The following is a 20,116-nucleotide window of genomic DNA, read 5'->3' on the forward strand; positions in this document are numbered from 1 at the left end:
CACTACTCAAACCTACGGGTAGAAGTGCATTGGGGATTTACTGACACACCTCAAATGTTGTTTAGCCCTTGTGTTCTGTTTACTTATTAGCATCTGTGAAAGTGTTACCCTGAGTCAAATATACCCAATGCATTATCGGGATTTTGAAACAATACAGAAATCAATTTCAGACAAATACTCAATATACAGTAATTCCTGCACTGATCACCCACTACGGACGTGAAACCCTCAAATTAGTTGGTTGTTTCATTTTAAATCCAATATGCTGGAGTGCAGAGCCAAAACTGTGTCATTGTTCAAATGCTTACAAACCACATATTATCTTTATTTCAATTTCAAACAATGTGAACAATGTATTGGTATAACTATATATGGTATAATATAATATAACAATATAAAGAGTAAATGTTGCCATTCACCTCTGTTAGATCACATTAAACAATGAAAGTGTCATTCATTTTTGTGAAGATGTGATTAATATAATAAATCTAATATACAGAAGACATGGGAGGCATAAATCATGTTGAAATTAAAGGTTTCCACGCAGTAGATTATTTACATTTATTGTTTAGAACTGACATTCAATTATTTTCCATAGTTATTCGAAGCAACCACAAAGGCAAAAAACATTAGCAAATACAGATAGCCAAATGACAACAAATAGGAACATAAAACAAGAAGCAAATTTACACTGGTTTACTCGTTGCTTATGAAACAGACCTCTCAAAAGTGTCAATCCTCTTTCAAAGAAAGTTTAAAACGGGTCGATTTGACCCAAACCGAACGCGTGGCGTAAGTACTCTGTTTTAAGTAGGCTATTATTGTTTATAAAGTGTAAGTAAAAAGAAAAAAGTCGCTGCAATTGACTGAAGCATAACACGACGAAATCATTTTTTAAGTTTGTGACCTTTTGGGATGAAAACAGTTGCCATTTCAGACTGTAACCGAGTTTTGCTTCAGTAATCTCCCAAAGACAGGATAGATAAGGGTATAATTTCCTCTTTCGAGTTTTTCCAATCCATGACTTCAAATTGATTTTTAAACATTGTGTGCTCCATGAGTTATTGCAACCAGTCGCTCACCTTCAGTGCTTGCTCGTCTATTGCTATTTCATGCTATCCAGACATTTTTGCGCCGGATACTGTTTTCCACTCATATGTCAACGAAGGAATACGGTTGATAGCTTGAGTCGAGCTCTAATTTGCGCTGTAGCTGGCTGTGTGGGTCCCGCTTTTCTCCAGAGAAATATGCATCTCACTAAAACATTTTATTTTTCCAGTTATACATGTCCATCTATATTTCGATTATGAGTGTCATCCGCATTCATTTGCGAATTACAGAGAACATAATGAAACAACGTTACTCTTAATATTAAATGTATCAATTTAATGATATATTTTACATGTCAAGCTCACATCTAAGCAAATTGATTTCTAACCATGAAATGACTTTGATCTTGCTACGAATACTGTACGGAAAAAAAATCATGAATTTCATCGCAGCACATTCGTAATTATCTCCACTCAAAAAAAAAAACACACACACAGAACGAGTACCAGTATATTCAAAAGTAATCTTTGGGTTTACAGCATGAAATATGTTTAAGATAATTGCACCGGATTTGTTTATCAAATATTTCCACTATTTTCCACGAAAATGTGTAATTGTTACAAATCAACGAATGTGCGAATGTAAATCTCACGATACGTTTGCTCAGTCCGCCATGTTGATTGTATGAGTGTTTGGAGCTGGACGCTGTGAAAATGTTTGTTGTGGAACTTTATACGTTTTCTCTGCATAACTAAGAGAAAAGGGGAAACTGTGTTAGCAAATATCTGATCTTCAAACTTAAACGTGTTGTTCCTTTTGGTGCTGAGGATGTATCGGCGCGGAGGAAACAAGAAGGACAACATCAAACCTAAGAAGGAGGAGAGCGACAGCAATAAATTCGCCGATCTCCTGGTTTTCGGCTATGCCTGCAAGCTGTTCCGGGACGACGAGAGGGCCGCCTACCACGAACAGGGCAAACATCTTATCCCATGGATGGGGGACAAGAACATCATGATCGATAGGTCGGTTTAACAAACCCAAAGGGAAACGTTACTTAACCAACTTTGTCTTCCGAAGGAACCCCCTTGGATTTTCTTTTTTTACAGAAGGCGTTCTGTGAAAGATACGGTCATTAAAAAGTATATGAACCACAACGTAAAAAATAAAAACATCGACGAAGCATATTTAGCTAGTGCCAGTGTCTGGCAGGTTGGCTTTTAAATGAGCCGAAGATGCACCGTAATGAATCCACGAGTAGTTGGCTAGCTAGCAAACATTAGCGTCCATGCCAGGATGCAGTGTCCGCCTTCCTTTGCGCTACATGCTTCGACTTTCATTATTTGCAGAGTTTATCGTATATTTGGCCTCGACATGACACGTCAGTAGAGATGAGTTGCAGAAAAGAAAACCAAAATGTAGAGCGACCATGTAGAATATGTGAATCCACCATCGTTAGCTCAGTGGAGGCCTCTGCATCCTGACATGTAGAGGAAAGAATTTGCTCTGGCAACGTCAAAATGATACCTAGCTGAAGTTGCGCTTGTTTAAGTAGCCACACACAGCTAGCTTGTTAACTTCTCAGTAGACCTTACTACGAGGTAGCTCTCTACTCAGATGTGTAGGAATGTGTGATCCGGTGGAATTGAGACCTAACGTCGTCTTGACCTGTTTTGCGGGGTGCATGGTCCCCAACCCAAATAATTCATTCAGGTTCTGTGGAGACGTGAACCAGAGCAAATTCCACCAGAGCTACCGGTGAATACTAAAACTGTACATTAAGATGGTTCATTTTTCCATTGCGGTCTGGTGACAGTACTAGTGTTCACGCTTATCTCCCAAATATTCGAAGCCCCCCCCCTTCCCCTTATTAATTTTATTTACATGTAGAGGAGCAATGTTGGCAATCAAAAAATTCTGTGTAAAGAAATAAATTATATTTAGTATTGAACTAAATAAATGAAGCCTTACATCAACAAAAGTTGACATGCCTGTGTTCTTGACCATTAACCCCTTCTGTGCACCATTGGCTTTCAATGGACAGAAACCACCCTGTTTAAATTTTTTTTTTTTAAAAGGAAGCTGAACGCTGTGTCTGTAGGCTCTGGAGGTGCAGTGAGCCATCTTAATTGGCATGGTCCTGTTTTTCCTGTTTCCACTGTGTATGTGTGTCTCTCTATCACATAATCCAGACCTTATTTCCCCAGCAAATAAGGCTAGGGGTAAGACCAGGCCCCGATGCCAACTCCCCCCCCAGCGCCCACTTCTCTCTTTTGCCGAAGAACTCTGGAACTGAGAGGTGGAATAACGGAGGAAAGCGCAGGAAAATTCCGTCCGTTTGGTTCTTACGGATAGGTATTTATGTGCTTGGGTTTGTGTGGATGTATTTTTTTCCCCCAAGTTGTAAAAGGAATGATCTCAGTTGTCTGAACTGTAACAGGGGCAAAGTTGGAATGGTTGATTGAAACCATGTAAGGTAAGAGGCGAGTTTTTTTTTTCCATGCGGGGTTTTTCTGTTTTTGTCAGGATTGCTGAAGAAAAACAGATTCTTGTTTTTAAAAATTGTAAATTGTAATATTGTTCACAGATTGTTGTACAGTAAGCATCTGGAGTTCTCCATTTAGGCTTTCTGTCTTTCGCTTCTCGGGGTTTTTAATAGATTTTTTTTCCTGTTTCAGTATCAAGTACTTCTGTTTGAATGCCATTCGTAAATTGAAGTATTGCTTTTGTAAAGAGTTGGAAACAAATCGCGCGCTTTTATTTTGAAGGTTTTCCCTGGGCGGGGTAAGTATGTGTTGCGTGGAGCTCCGGCGGGCTGCCTCTCTCCTCTAATCCCCCCGTTCGCCTTGCAGGTACGACGGGCGTGGTCATTTGCATGACCTGTCGGAGTATGACGCCGGGTCCTGGAATCGCGACTACCAGCTGTCTGAGGAGGAGGCCAGGATCGAGACGCTCTGCGACCAGGAGAGGTTCCTGGCCCTGCACGCGGACCTCCTGGAGGAGGAGGCCAGGCAAGGTACGGCACTTCTGCTGCTCTGTTGTGTGTTATTGAGGCTTCACACTTGGACATAGCTGCCGTTTCTCCTGTGCGACGGGGGCCCCTGTCGCCCTGCGGCTGCCCCGGGGCCAGTGCAGAGGCCCGGAGCAGAGCGGAAGCCCTTCAGGCCGAGGGGACGGGGAGACGGCTGCTGAACCGTAAGCGCTGTGCAGGCCAGGTGTGCTCAAATGTGTGCTCACCTGCCCGGCTGTCGTTCCGCAGAGGAGGAGTACAAGCGTCTGAGCGAGGCCCTGGCGGACGAGGGAACCTACAACGCCGTCGCCTTCCGCTACAGCGCCGACTACTATGACCCCTCCCAGCCCACCGAGGAGGAGGAGGGCAAGGAGAACGGTGAGCCCCCCTTCTCTAATGTCTCGGGTGGGGCTGGGGGTGTTCGGGGGGTGGGGGTGGACATAGAGCATCCTGTCTTGGTGGTGATGCTGTCCTGTATGAGTCAAGTCATTTGAAGGTTATGCTATCCTTCATGTGTTAATTAATTTGGTGGTGAGACTGTCCTGTAAGAGTTAATTTGGTGGTGACGCTGTCCTCTATTAGTTAATTTTGTGGTGGCGCTGTCCTGTAAGAGTTCATTTGGTGGTGACGCTGTCCTCTATTAGTTAATTTTGTGGTGGCGCTGTCCTGTAAGAGTTCATTTGGTGGTGACGCTGTCCTGTATGAGTTAATTTGGTGGTGACGCTGTCCTGTATGAGTTAATTAATTTGGTAGTGACGCTGTCCTGTAAGAGTTCATTTGGTGGTGACACTGTCCTCTGAGTGGTGGTGATGCTGTTCTGTATGAGCTAAATTGGTGGTGACACTGTCCTCTGTTAGTTAATTAATTTTGTGGTGGCGCTGTCCTGTAAAAGTACGTCATTTGGTGGTGACGCTGTCCTGTAAGAGTTAATTTGGTGGTGACGCTGTCCTGTAAGAGTTAATTTGGTGGTGACGCTGTCCTGTAAGAGTTAATTTGGTGGTGACGCTGTCCTGTATGAGTTAATTTGGTGGTGATGCTGTTCTGTATGACTTCATTATTTGGTGGTGGTACTGTCCTGTAAGAGTTAATTTGGTGGTGACGCTGTCCTGTAAGAGTTAATTTTGTGGTGGCGCTGTCCTGTAAGAGTTAATTTGGTGGTGATGCTGTCCTGTAAGAGTTAATTTGGTGGTGTTGCTGTCCTGTAAGAGTTAAGTAATTTGGTGGTGACACTGTCCTGTATGAGTTAATTTGGTGGTGATGCTGTTCTGTATGACTTCATTATTTGGTGGTGACGCTGTCCTGTAAGAGTTAATTTGGTGGTGACGCTGTCCTGTAAGAGTTAATTTTGTGGTGGCGCTGTCCTGTAAGAGTTAATTTGGTGGTGATGCTGCCCTGTAAGAGTTAAGTAATTTGGTGGTGACACTGTCCTGTAAGAGTTAATTTGGTGGTGTTGCTGTCCTGTAAGAGTTAAGTAATTTGGTGGTGACACTGTCCTGTATGAGTTAATTTGGTGGTGATGCTGTTCTGTATGACTTCATTATTTGGTGGTGACGCTGTCCTGTAAGAGTTAATTTGGTGGTGACGCTGTCCTGTAAGAGTTAATTTTGTGGTGGCGCTGTCCTGTAAGAGTTAATTTGGTGGTGATGCTGCCCTGTAAGAGTTAAGTAATTTGGTGGTGACACTGTCCTGTAAGAGTTAATTTTGTGGTGGCGCTGTCCTGTATGAGTTAAGGAACTCTCCGTGGCTTCGATCTGCCAACAGCGTTTTTGAAACTTTCTTTTCTGAGGTTTTAGAAGTCGCTGCTACAGGTCTGTGGCCACTGTTATTTCAGGTGTGTGGGCAGCGGGGGGGGGGGGCTTGTTTACTGTGTAAGGGTCTGATTAGAGGTTCCCTGATTGCTGAGGACAGTCCCATCCATCAGCATTGGGGAGTCTGGGGATCTGGGTCTCTTGCCTGTGTCTGGCCAGGCCCAGCCGTCAAAGCCACTCTCTGTGAGCCGGCCGGGGCATCAGCCTGGGCTGCTGTCCGCTAACAAACACAGAAAGACCGGGGGTTAGTCAGTGGGCGGGGGAGCGCGATCGCCAGACTGCCAGTACCCCGCCCCCGCTCCCCCCCCGCTGGTGCCGCCGCTCTGAGGAGACCGTGCCGTTTAGGAGCAAAATGGCGGGTCTGTCTGCCCCCTGGGCAACGCAACCATTAGCCCAGGATGGTTTTACTTGACTGTCACTCTGGCATGGTTGTGATTGCGAGTTGAGATGTATGTGTTATCTGCCCTGAAAATGGGAGTGTGCGGAAAAAGCGGAACAAATACAAGTCTGCGATGGGTGAAAATGGGCTGCTTCGCTGGGGCAAGCTGCCCCCACCGCTTCTCCTCCGCTGGGATTCTTCTGGGTTGGGATGGGGGCTGTCACAGCTCGAAAAGAGCAGTTTTAGAGTGAGTGAATTGAGTAATTGTGTGTGAGTGAGTCTGAGTGTGTGTGTGTGTGTGTGTGTGTGTGTGTGCTCGCGTGTGTGACTGATTGTGACTGGAGTGACTGAGTTTGTGTATGTGTGTGGGGCGGGGGGGGGGCATGATTTGGGCTTTAATGTGCATGGGGGACATTATTCAGGCTTTAATGTGCATTGTCCCCCCCCCCCCAGTGGAAGAGCCTGAGCCCCAGGATGCTGAGGAGCCATATGTGGCCCCCCCTGGCCTGCTTGTGCCCCCCGACGTGGAGCTGGTGAGTAACTGGGAATTGACACCTCTTACTTCCTTTACCCGTTTCAGTCACCTGGGATGTGTGCATCTCACTATGATGTCACTTCTTGTTTTTCCAAGCAACCGTGGTTATCTTTGTGTGACTTTAATCTGATTTTGTGATGGTTTGAGATGGGAAACGCCCACATAACTCTTCCCGCCGCTATAGACCGCAGCTCTATACCTCTGTCTGTTGGTCGGTTGGATAGTCGGTTGGTCCACAAAAAGTGTTCCACCCTGTAGCGGCCACAGTTTTCGCCCCAGGAGGCTGAAATTTGGCATGGACATTGGTCTTGACTGAAGGTAGAGCTGAGTATCTTTCAAGGCCGATTGACCAAGAGGGGGCGTGGCGATGGGCGTGGCCTATCACAAAAAGGCGCATAACTCCCGAATGGATTCACAGATTTGCACGAGATTTCATGGAAAGCTTGGTCATGAGCCAAAGAAGAGGTCACGTGTTTGTGTGAGAGTGTGTGAGGGGGCGTGGCGATGGGCTTGGCCTATCACAAAAAGGCACATAACTCCCGAATGGATTCACTGATTTGCACAAGATTTTGTGGAAAGGTTGGTCATGAGCCAAAGAAGAGGTCACGTATTTGTGTGAGGGCGTGTGCGTGGATGCGTGCGCGTGTGCGGTCGCAGCTATTGCGGATTTGCGCTAGTTTTTCTCCAAGTCCACATCGATATGTACGTTTCCTAGATAAGTAAACACTAATAAAAGATGGCCATTAAAGGCTGGTCCAGCTGTTGTTCTGATGTGAAGTCTGACTTCCTCAGCTTGCCATTGCCTATTTTCTTTGGATTTTCTCGTTTTCTTTTGAACTGTACGGTAAGTTAAACGAATCTGAAATATGTAATCTGGGAGAATGTACTGGTCCTTTGGAAGCCCCCCCCCCCACTCTGTTTAAACCCATGATCCTTCACTCCTCTTCCTCTCCTGTGAGCAGAGTAGCCTGGGTGAGGTTCATACTGCGCCACGAACGTTCTTGGGAGGCCGTCTGCTCTCTCTACTGCCTTTAGGCTTCTCTTTAAAGAGTCCTCAATACTTAAACTTTTTTTTTTTTTTTTTTCCTTTTCTTTTTTTTTTTTACTTCCCTCTCCTGTCTGGGGGATCAGCAGGGAACATGGAGTGCCCCGCCCCCCTCGTCTACACCATTCAGCCCATTGGCTGCTGAATCAGGGGGTTTGCTAAAACACCCCCGGGGGGTCCATGCCTATGGGCGCAAACCCGTCTCTCTCTATCCCACCTGCGTAGTTCCTGGTGGGATCGTGATGTGAATTTTGAGTCGCTTTCACTCGAACACCCAATTAGTACAACCAGCTGGGTCTTCTGGGTTTCTGCAGAGAACCCTGAAAATGTCCCTTATTTTCACCCGCGAGGCCGTTGATGGCATTCAGAAAGAACAGGGAGAGATCGTAATGGACTGCTTGTACATAAGGGCTTTGGAAACGGCGCAATTAATTAATCATCAAATTGCTGCTAATGAAACTGTCCTCGTGTGATTAGGAGAACTCAAAACTTGGATAATTACTGGCTTCAAAATGTAGCATTTCGGGTTGAGCTCCTGTGAGCTGCTCCCGTTTCTTTTTAATGAACGTTAATGATGTTGTTTTCTGCGTTTTTATTGGCCCGCTGTTCTGCAGCTGTGTAAAGTATAAAATGTGGGTGACGTGTCCAGGTGAAAAATTCCTCTTGGTCCCAAGCAGGGATATCTCTTTTTTCAAAAAAGTGACATCGGACGAAATTTCATAAATAAGAGGAATCATTCAAATTTGTTAATTTTTCTACCATCAAAATTTCAATGAAACATTGCCTGAATGTATAATTACTACTGCACAGTTTTAGGTTCCCATTAACCTGTAGCTAAATAGTTTAAATTCACTATGCTATAACTAAGAAATAATGGCAACAGTATTTTGCAGTTTTATTAAGCCGAATAAAACCAGGGAAGATCGTAACAAAGGCAATGATGCCGTTCGCAGCAGTAAAATGACTCGGTAGATCAACTGTTGCTCAAATGAAATTGAAAAAAACTATAACCCATGAGTCCGTCATTAATTCACAATAGCATGGCTTACTTAAGCTAAACTGAGACCGATCTCTTTTGAAAGTAGGAAAGTCAGCCTTTGGGGGATTAGTAGGGCAGTTGCCGCTTGCGTATGTTGCAGCTATTTCTCCTCGGTTATTATTTGGTCTCCCGTGGTGCAGAACCCACAATATTTGGCAGGTGGCGCTCCTCGGGTGTGGAGTCGGTGTTTCTCGGCCTCTCCATTTGGAGGGGTCTGCACAGACGCGTGACCCACACATGAACTTTGTGTGTTAGGCTACTTACGTGTACCCTCCCAGACAAAACGATAACATGGCTTGTTGTTTATGGCTCCCTATGAGGTTGAGTGCTGCCATGGGAACAGCATGGGCGAGCCCAGAGCACAGCTGGGCTCCTTATTTCCCCCAGGCAACCAATAGGCTCAAGTTGTAATCCCTGTTGGAATCCCTGTTACATTTTCTCGAGATATGAACAAGGCTGATTGTCAAACAGAAAAGTGACGAGCCCCGGTGTAGAGTGAGCCGGTGACAGCTGCCGCCTGGAGCGTCGTTGGCTGCCGCGTTGCCATGGTTTCGCGTGACTCCGCCCTGCGAGCGCCTCCCACCAGGGGTGCCGCGCGGTTTTTACTCTGATAGCGTGTGCTAGCGCTCCTTCTTTCACGCTGGCACAGGACATGCGGTTATGATCGGCCATTTTACATCTGGGAATAAATGGAAAGTGAGGTTCTCGTTTATTTATTAATTTTATTTTTTATTTAAAATTTCCCATGCATGCTTTCCAAGGCCAGCTTTCAATCCTGTCAAGAATGAGATACTATCATTTGTGTCTTTAAAGTGTGAGTGTTTTTTTTTTTTTTATTAAAAATTTTTTTGTATCCATTTCTTCGCCGCTAGTATTTGAGTTTTTTTTGTCATCACTGCCCCATTTTCTGCCTCATTTGTATTGTGTAGTGGCTTGACTTTGTCTAACCCCTAAATAAAAAAAAATTTAAATAAAGAAAAATAAAAAATGGGTCACATAAAAAAAAGAGCAGGAATGAGAAACAGGGCTGCCGTTGTGCGGCTCCTCCCCTGACCTGCTCTCTGTCTCCTCGGCCCCGCTCAGCCCGCCACCACAAAGATGCACGCCATCATCGAGAGGACCGCCAACTTCGTGTGCAAGCAGGGGGCGCAGTTCGAGATCGTGCTGAAGGCCAAGCAGTGCAGGAACTCTCAGTTCGACTTCCTGCGCTTCGACCACTACCTGAACCCGTACTACAGGCACATCCTGCGCACCATGAAGGAGGGCCGCTACGCGCCCGTGTCCGAGAGCAAGCAGGACGGTCAGCGCCCCGCCGCCCCATTGGTCAAAAGCTGCTCCTCATTTGCATGAGTGGATTTGCATGAACCCTTGTCCCAGAACTGTGGAAGTGATTTGACACAAACGCGTAACGCATAGAAGTGATATTAGCCTGATTAGCTGTTATCTAGCTTCACGCTATTGTAATCACTTAGCAAGTGCCCTTGTCCAGAGTCAGGTACGGAAGTGAAGAACATTGGTGTTCGGTACAGGAATGCTAAAATGCTTTAGCGCTCACAAGGGCTTGAAGCCCATTTATAATCAGTAAGTGTCATGTTAACCTAACAAGCGACAATTTGCATTGTACCTAAAGAAAGTACTGCTCGACAGGTGACCTGTCTTTGCCCAGATATATTTGTAACGTTATCCCAAAAGGAAATCCGGAGAAAGAAAGAACATCTAATGGGGTCAGAGGAGATCATACATATTTGATTTGTGGTATTAATATTTAGCAGCAGTCTATCTGTCCTATTTCTACAACACTTTTGTTCTGCTCACTCAGCACCTTCCTCAGATGCGATAGAGGTTATTCTATTTTTTATTTATTTATTTTTTTTTTTTAAAAGAAAATATATTTTTTTATGTCAGGTGGCATTACTGGCTGACCTTTTTGTGTCGGTCTAATTAGAGATAATGGTCCAGCCACTTTAAAAGTTTTTCATCTTGAAGTTGAGAGAGAAAAAAAAAAATCCATAATTTTCTGGTAACTAACTGTGCTCTGCAGAATCCGGGTCGGATGATTCGGACGACGACGACAACGATGGAAATTACCTCCACCCCAGCCTGTTTGCATCCAAGAAAAGTTCCCACCTTCAGGAGATTATCAAGGTTGGTCCCCCACTCCCCCCACTTATTTTTCGCATCTGTCAGCTGCTCAATTAGTGCCATTGGCAGACAGTTCTGTAGTGTGTTGTCATTCATCTTTATTGTACTATTTTCAGAAATTTGAATTATTCAAGGTAAAATTTACTGATTTTTTTTTTCTCTGAAAATTCCTGTTCAGTTGACTCAAACTATGCTCATCCAGCAAACTTGACAGTTTAAACCCATGAAAACAGGCTGTGCTAAATTTTGTCTCTGCGATATAAATCACTTCATATTTCCAGGACAACCGAGCACAGACCATAAGGCCCCCATTGTTCTGATGCGTGAAACTTGCTCTAGAGAACGGTTTAAATAGAACGCCCCTTCAAATCCATATCTCTCTGCTGGAATGGAGAATTGTGATTGCATTTTATCTTTTAAATCAGGAACTTGCTGATACAGTGCCTAGAAAAGTTTTATGCCCCCACCCCCACCCACACATACACATACACACATATACACTGCTGTTGTGTATTGATGTAGGCCTGGGGTAACATTTTTCCCACGGTGTGCAAGAACTGCTGCCGTGGGCTATGCGTGGCAAATTGTGGTCACTCACTCACTCACTCATGGATGACTTTTGAGGGACGTTTTGTGGGACGCATGCGCAGGTGGTGCCAGCTAAAATGTGTCTGCGGAAGTGAGTTGCGCCGTGGGTCTGGACGGTTACGTGCTTGTTTTAAGTAAACTCACCCTTTAACATGTAAACGAATAAGTATTTGAGCAGTGTGGATATTGCTGGATGACTAGCAGACTGTCTTAATATGTGAAGCGTTCAAAAGCACCACTCGTTCAGCTGGGTAATGCATTCCAGTCATTACGCTTCCTGGTGTATTTGGGTCCTTGAATCAAAGGGGTGCACTACAAAGTTCTTTTGTTTCTTTTTGTTGTGGCTCAAGATAAACTTCAATCGGTCAGTTTTTACTGTTTCACGCAGATCAGATTTTGCTCTGGTTCTTCTTTTTTTATTTTTTTATTTTAAAGGCTGATGGAAGCCCCCAAATGATCAGCTACTCCTGGAGACAAATGGAGAAAAATAGCCCAAATTTAGCAGACACCCGAGAAAACCATTCTTGTGTGTTTTCACTCAGGGTTTAACGGGAGCTGCTGGATCGGCTGCCTGGGTGACAGTAAGCTGGCAGTGTAAACTGGCAAGGTCACGCTAACCAGCAGAGCCATGTGAAGGCAATAAGCCGGTTTATAATAGATGTGGCTCAAAAAGGTCTAATGCTAAATGCTAATAGTAAGTTTATAATATCGCAGAGTTCTTTGGGCCAGATTTTCTAAGCCTTTTGCGACTATGTGCTGGTGCATACGATGCTTTCTGCCCCAGAAACATGCACCGTATGTATCAAACGGGTACGCAGGGCTGGGAACGCAGTGCGCGTGTGATATACGCGAGTCATCGCAAGGTTGCGCCTCTCTCCTTAACGCTTATGCGTTTGAGGGAGGATCGCGCAAACAACGGGCCGGAGATGCTGCAAGCGTGGCCGATTATGCATTCCGTTCAGTTTACTAAAGTTGACGCAATTAACCAGGGTTGATTTTAGAATTTCTCTGAGCCGTAAATCAAGACTGAAGCCAAACGGAGACGCGGGTATAAGCCTCCCAGGATGCACCGAGAACGCCACAAGGGTCCCACTATTTCCAGGAGTCATCAAACGGTACAGATTAAGCAGTCGTGCGGTAATTAGGGCCTGGTGTTTGCCATGGAAAATACTGCTTAAAAGTCACAGAGCAGTCACAACAAAGTCGTTAAATATCGCTGGAAAACTTCTTTAGAAAAAGAGTGTTTTTAAAGGGTGTTTTTAATCTATTAAACGAAACGATAAATCTCACGCGCAGCAGTGGGGAATGATTGAGATAACATCCGCAACTGTAGTGACAGTAAGTGAAGAAGTGCTTGAAGGTTAAAAAAAAATTTTTTTCTTCTTCTTCCCTTTCCATCCCGGAAAGCTCCTTGCAGCGCTACACTTGTGTGTCTCGCGTTCGGATCGCTTCAGTCCACAGCCGGGATAGCAGAACGCCTCTTGTTTGGGCGCAGTGCTGGTTCCACTCTTTCGCTGTCAGTTTCCCCACATCCAGCGAACGGGAGTCTTTTTAACTTTGCCTGTGAAGCTCTGCTTCGTACGCAGAATGCGGTCAGTAAGCAGTCCCATTCGCCGATAGCGTGATTAGCTGTAGCTGCGGTAAATCAGATGTTCATTTCGGGCGAAATGCAAACGCCGCGCGCCGCACCCTCGTCAGGATGCCCCAGGTCAGATCCCGCCCACCCGCCACTCCCTCCCCGCGGTAGAGGCCGTTAAACGCTTCGGCGACGGGCGGGGAACCTCCTGGCTGTGAGGCTTGGGCTGCTGGGTGCCGCAGCGATAAAGACTAAAGGCTAATTTATGCTTCGGAGACAGCATAAGTGTCGCGGGACAAAAATGATGCAAATTCGACAGTTTTGACGTCAAGCCGACACTTTTAGAGCGTCGGCGACGGGTTTCGTGTACCTGCTGAAGGTTGCAGACGCCGTCTTAAGTGACGCGCAGCTGTGATTGGATGGCTGAAACGAAGGCAAAAAGGTCGCCATGGCGACATTGCTAGTTTACTACGTATTTGTTTTTTATGAATGAAGATGGCTAGCTAGCAAAATGGACGGGTTTGCTGGACAAGCAAGTATTCGCCCTCAATATCCCTTGTTCTGTTGAGTGGGTGTACCGACCACCTTCTTCTCCTCTCCCTTCTTCGTCTCAACTAAACTAAATTTAAAATCTCCTCCTCTTCCAAAATATCCAAGATTTCATCGTGTAACGTTAGTGGCGCCGCCATTTTTCGTGGAATGTAAACAAACCTGTGCTGGGCTTGCCGTGTGGTTGCTATAGTAACAAAGCACACTGTCGCTGAACTATAAATGCAAAACGTTGTGCGACAAAGTTCTGTCGGCCAACACTTTCTCCGAAGCATAAATTAGCCTTAAGACGGTGTGTGGGGTTTGGGTTGCTGGGTGCCGCAGCGTTAAGGACTGAGACGGCGTGTGGGGTTTGGGTTGCTGGGTGCCGCAGCGTTAAAGACTGAGACGGCGTGTGGGGTTTGGGCTGCTGGGTGCCGCAGCGTTAAAGACTGAGACGGCGTGTGGGGTTTGGGCTGCTGGGTGCCGCAGCGTTAAAGACTGAGACGGCGTGTGGGGTTTGGGCTGCTGGGTGCCGCAGCGTTAAAGACTGAGACGGCGTGTGGGGTTTGGGCTGCTGGGTGCCGCAGCGTTAAAGACTGAGACAGCGTGTGGGGTTTGGGCTGCTGGGTGCCGCAGCGTTAAAGACTGAGACTGTGTGTGGGGTTTGGGCTGCTGGGTGCCGCAGCGTTAAAGACTGAGACAGTGTGTGGGGTTTGGGCTGCTGGGTGCCGCAGCGTTAAAGACTGAGACGGCGTGTGGGGTTTGGGTTGCTGGGTGCCGCAGCGTTAAAGACTGAGACGGTGTGTGGGGTTTGGGCTGCTGGGTGCTGCAGCGTTAAAGACTGAGACGGCGTGTTTGTGTCGCAGCCGCTGCAGGTGATGGACCCGGATCACCCGCTGGCCGAGCTGGTCCGGAAGGCCCGCCTGGAGAACAACGGGGCGGCGGCCGCGGCGGCGGCGGCTGCGGAACAGGCGGAGGCGACCGCGGAGATGGCGGCAGCGGCGACGACGGCGGCGATGGCCGCTCAGCCGGAGTACGCCGCGGACCGTGAGTACGCTCCCTTCCTCTCGGCGGGGGACGACCGCCGGAACGCGCCGAGCTGGCTCCCGGTGCCCGGTGCAGATAAGCAGCTCTCTGGAGCTCTGCTGACTGTGCTGCCCTCGGGCCGGGGCTCTGAGGGGCCCGGAGAATGAGGCGCTGGGTTAGGGCAGTGAAGCCGGGAGAATGAGGCGCTGGGTTACAGCAGCGAAGCTGGGAGAATGAGGCGCTGGGTTACAGCAGTGAAGCCGGGAGAATGAGGCGCTGGGTTAGAGCAGCGAAGCCGGGGGAATGAGGCGCTGGGTTACAGCAGTGAAGCTGGTAGAATGAGGCGCTGGGTTAGAGCAGCAATGCCGGGAGAATGAGGCGCTGGGTTAAAGCAGCGAAGCCGGGAGAATGAGGCTCTGGGTTAGAGCAGCGAAGCCGGGGGAATGAGACGCTGGGTTAGGGCAGCGAAGCCGGGAGAATGAGGTGCTGGGTTAGGGCAGTGAAGCCGGGAGAATGAGGCGCTGGGTTAGAGCAACGAAGCCGGGAGAATGAGGCGCTGGGTTAGGGCAGTGAAGCCGGGAGAATGAGGCGCTGGGTTAGAGCAACGAAGCCGGGAGAATGAGGCGCTGGGTTAGAGCAGCGAAGCCGGGAGAGTGAGGCGCTGGGTTAGAGCAGCGAAGCCGGGAGAGTGAGGCGCTGGGTTAGAGCAGCGAAGCCGGGAGAGTGAGGCGCTGGGTTAGAGCAGCGAAGCCGGGAGAGTGAGGCGCTGGGTTAGAGCAGCGAAGCCGGGAGAATGAGGCGTTGGGTTAGAGCAGCGAAGCCGGGAGAGTGAGGCGCTGGGTTAGAGCAGCGAAGCCGGGAGAGTGAGGCGCTGGGTTAGAGCAGCGAAGCCGGGAGAATCAGGCGCTGGGTTAGAGCAGCGAAGCCGGGAGAATGAGGCGCTGGGTTAGAGCAGCGAAGCCGGGAGAGTGAGGCGCTGGGTTAGAGCAGCGAAGCCGGGAGAATCAGGCGCTGGGTTAGAGCAGCAGCGCCCTTGGCGCATGTAGGGCAGCGGAGTAGAATGAGAATGATGCACAACTTAGCGGGGGATCAGTGTGAACCATCCCCCTTCTTAGAAAATGCATGTAGGACTGTGCTTTGGTTGAGAGGGTAGCCCAGTGAAGACGGTCGGTGTGTATATACATATTTTTTTTCCCCCGGTATAATATATTACCTCTGTACATGCATGCATTGATTCATTTTACTTTTGTCCCATAATTCTCTGTGCTCAAATGTGAAGCTTGGGTACCGGTCCTGTCATAACCTTTTTGAGTCGTGAGGCTATTTTAATTGGTTGTGCAGTTGTACTGCTTCAGAACAGAAGAAGATCCAACTCAGCATTAGTATTACGGACTGCAGACTGTACACTGCTGTGAGGTCAAAGGTCAAACGGAAGGCGGCATTGTGACTCCGCTCTACATGTCTTCGTGAGTTCACTGAAGCACATCCATTCAGAGAACAGTCGCCAGAGAACAGCAGCATTATGACAGAAATCTGCCTTTGTGAGGTCACAGTGACCGGTCCACTGTGACTTCACTCGCTTCCTCTACTATAAGGTCACCTTAGAACAGTCAGGAGGCTGTAGCATTGTGACATCATGGTCGTGAGGCTCTCTGAGGTCGGTGGAGAGCAGTCGGCGTGTGATGAAGAACGAAATGAAGGAAACGGCTTTCTGAAATTGGGCTGGGACGAGTCAGTGGGAAGGGGGGAGGAGATTGGAAGCTGATAAACGGCGTTGGGAATTGAGGTGGGGTGATGTAGAGGTGAATCGATCGTGTTAATTAACTTAATAAAGCGCTAGGTTTACTGCTGTAGCCGGGGGAACTGGAAGGACGCCACGGGCCCAGCAGCCGAACTCGTTTGCACTTTTACGTGTTTTCCGCGCTCTTTGTTTCTGTCAAAACGATGTCGTCGGCGAACGCGATTAAAGGATCCCGGGCTGGCGCGCGGTCCCTGTGTTCCCTGTTGCCGTGGCTGCGGGGTTGAGTGAGCGAACGTGGCGCTGACGTCGGTCCCGCGCGGGCTCGCGTTCGTGAAGGTAGCTGCGTTCGGCTCCACGCTTCCCTGAGGGCCGTTACCTTCGCTCACTCTGAAATTCACACGGAGGCCTTGAGTCGGTGACTCGCACCTGGCTGTCCTTGGTAACTTTCCCTTGACAACCGCCCCCCCCCCCCCCCAGACTGAGGTTTGTGGAAGAAATGTAAGCAGCCTTGCCTGCATGTCTCTCTTAGACTCTCTCCCTCTCCACGGCTGCGAGGAATCTTAAACACGTGCATGTCTCTCTTAGACTCTCTTAGACGGCTGCGAGGAATCTTAAACACGTGCATGTCTCTCTTAGGCAGTGTAGTATAATGGCGAAGGAGTTGGTCTTGTAACCTGAAGGTTGCAGGTTCGACTCCCTCTGGTTGGACACTGCCGTTGTACCCTTGAGCAAGGTACTTAACCTGAGCTGCTCCACTATATATCCAACTGTATAATCTGCTAAATGCCTGTAGTGTAAGGTCTCTCTCTCTGGCTCCAAGTGTGAACCTGTGGCGGGCTGGGCGTTTCAATGTAGAGAACTTTACCACGTAAAAAACAACCCGCATCCCCGTACACCCCCAACCCACACTACCCTACGTGTTCTCCAATCATGGGGCTGTGCTGATTCCAGCAGGGCTCTTGGGCCCCGGCAGCGCCCCCGTGTGGAATTTGCGCGGTGGTGTCTGAGCGGCCGGGGGCGGGTCGCTTGGTGGGGGGGGGGGGTGGGGGTTCGGGAATGCAGGCAAGAGGGGGGGGGGTGGGGGTTCGGGAATGCAGGCAAGAGGGAAGCGGGGACGGGGGTGAGATTGATCGCCCCGGGACCTTCCCTGGCTGGCGCCGGGATCTCCAAATGCCACCTCCCCCCCTGCTCCACGCTTCCCCAAATCAGAACGGGCTTTTGTGGTCTCCCCCCCTCCGGCCCGTTTTGGTCAACCCCCCCTCCCCGGACCCCAGAGCCCGGACCCCAGCGGCCCCGGCGTCTGGGGCGCGCTAACGGCTCCTCCGCTGGTTTTCGGTTGGTTCCCCTCCTCTCTTCTCGGCGGGGGTCGGGCCCGGCGTCGGAGGAGTCCTCTGACGGCCGCGCCCGGAGCGACTCGCTTCTCCCCTTTTCTCCCCGCAGCCGACGGCTCGCCCCCTCCCTCTCGGTTCGAGCTCGAACCCGAGGCCCGGCGTTCTCTCGGGCCCGCGGGCGAGCGCTCCGTCTTCGTCACCGCGCCCGAGAGTAGCCGGCGGCTAGCGGGGTTTAGCCACAGCGCTCTGTGGCGGCTGCAGGCTCGTGTGTATTTAGCACTGCAGCCGGCGGCGACGGCATCCTGACTCTGAGAAAGATTTACTCACTCTGAGCTCTCCCTGTATTGCGGGCTCTTTGTGGGGGGTTTTTTTTTTGGGTGTCCCGTCTGTCAGTTATGTCATGTCTGGGACGGTGTCGCGCACCTCCGACGTGTTAAAGGATGAGTTTCGGATCACCGCGGGACTTTTTTTTGAAGGCTTTGTTGTGAAGCCGCTGCAGGTGGAGGCTGGCTGCTCCGGGAGGAGCTTTGTGCATCGCACGGCTGTTCAGACAGACAGCGGCGTGGTAGATGGGCCAGATAATGTTCGGCTCACCCACCTCACCCCCCCCCCCCCGAAGCGAGGATAATACCGCTGCCAATTATAGCGCTTCGTACCGCCATGTTCTCCAAGCGGACGAGCGGGCCGCCGGCCAGCCTGACAGGGCAGAGTCCCCCGCCTTGGGAAGCCATTTTGTGCTCCCTCCCGGTCTCACGCCAGATCAACAGGGCAGTATTGTGTTGGAAGAACTGGAGCTCAGGACCAGGAGGTTGCCAGTTCAATTGCCAGGCGTGGCACAGTCACGACCTGCTTTATGACATTTTCATGCGTTTAATGTATTTTTTGAGCGATGTGCCAGTGTGTTATCATTTTTAATGCTACGGTTCATAACCGGGCTGTATAATGCATTGCCGGTAAAGGGCGGTAAAGAATTGACTAGAACCTAATGTTCCGATATTCCGGAGTTTATGCAAAACAATGATAATTTCCGAAATTAAAAATGCGCGTTCATTTGCCGTGCACTTTGGGGTGTGAAATGAACTCCTGCCACCCCAGCGGGATGTGTTAAACCCCTCCCGAACGCTTTGCAGTCAAACGTGAAATCGGGCCGCGTTCAAAATGCAAATGATGTTTTGGAAAGGATGATCTGAGGTTGAGCTGTCACTCACGGTGGGACTGGGAGGTGCCGGATTTAGGATTTACCTGGCAGGAAGTCGGACGTTGAAGGAGACGGTGACTAACGTTGGCGATTCTGACGTTTGGGCAGGCGCTACTGCGGCGTGGCTGTGTTTACGATCGGAGCCGAAGGGCTTCGCGTGTGCAACTGAGCTGTATTTGTGCGCTCAGTGTGAGGATGGTGATGGGTTTTTGGATGGGACCTTTCAGGCTCCAGTGACGTTTGCATTTTTGGCATTTTGCCGACTTCTCTTCTCCAGAGCGACGTGCGCTGTCGCATTCTTTACACATAATCCATTCATACAGCTGGATATTTACTGAAGCAGTTCAGGTTTAGTGCCATACTCACGGGTACAATGGCAGTACCCCTTCTGGGATTTTTCGAACCTGCAACCTCTTACGGGTACAGGCCCAGTTCTCTATCAAGTGCTCTATGCTGTCGTTTCTGCGTTTTGTTTTTATTCAAACATTAAGTAGTAAATGAACAAAAACTTTAAAATTATGCCTTTCCTATGACATTGCCCCTGTAGCCAAACCCTCGGTCTCGGGACCTTGTCCTGATTGGACAAGGCCTGTGTGCTCAATCGCCTTTAATTGGCCGAACGACATCCGTTGTGCATTGAAGAAGTGAGGGTGCCAAATTTGAGCAACACCTGTTTCTCCTTAACACTGGGGGGGGGCCGACGCTCTGTTAGCCCCCGATCCACGCCGCCGCCGTCGCCATGGTGACCGCAGACGGAACTAACGCGCCGGCTGCGGAGAAACGGAACCCTCGGGGGGACGAGCTTCTCAGATTAGCACGTTAGCACGGGGAGATGAGTTCTCATTACCCTTATTTTCAGCGGAGGGAAAGGCCGAAGTGATCTGCCATTTGTCTTCATTAAGGTGCACCATCGGATGAAATTAAGCGAGCGCGATTGAGATCTGCGCGCGGAATGGATCGCTTTCATTTTCTCCCTCTTTAGAGAATTCGCTCTTTGTTTCGCTCCTGCCGAAACTGATTTGACCTTTTAATGCGTACCGTTTCCCAATGCTGATCTGTGAGCCTGGAAAACCAGCAGTAAGGTTATTATTTACGCTAAGCCTTTAAATATTTAGACCCG

General features: G+C 48.9%; 1 protein-coding gene across 1 annotated transcript in view; it reads left to right on the forward strand.

Annotated features, from left to right (window-relative positions):
• Window positions 1-1,694: 1,694 nt before the first annotated feature.
• The window catches only part of sfswap (splicing factor SWAP), a 66,174-nt gene continuing 47,752 nt past the window's right edge, over window positions 1,695-20,116 (forward strand). The window contains 7 exon segments of the mRNA XM_035390896.1: window positions 1,695-2,072; window positions 3,900-4,063; window positions 4,307-4,435; window positions 6,698-6,777; window positions 9,947-10,163; window positions 10,905-11,008; window positions 14,567-14,747. Of these exon segments, the coding sequence (XP_035246787.1) occupies window positions 1,879-2,072; window positions 3,900-4,063; window positions 4,307-4,435; window positions 6,698-6,777; window positions 9,947-10,163; window positions 10,905-11,008; window positions 14,567-14,747 (1,069 nt within the window). The 5' untranslated portion in view covers window positions 1,695-1,878.

The sequence above is a fragment of the Anguilla anguilla genome, chromosome 14 (assembly GCF_013347855.1).
Source record: "Anguilla anguilla isolate fAngAng1 chromosome 14, fAngAng1.pri, whole genome shotgun sequence".
NCBI classification, from domain to species: Eukaryota; Metazoa; Chordata; class Actinopteri; order Anguilliformes; family Anguillidae; genus Anguilla; species Anguilla anguilla.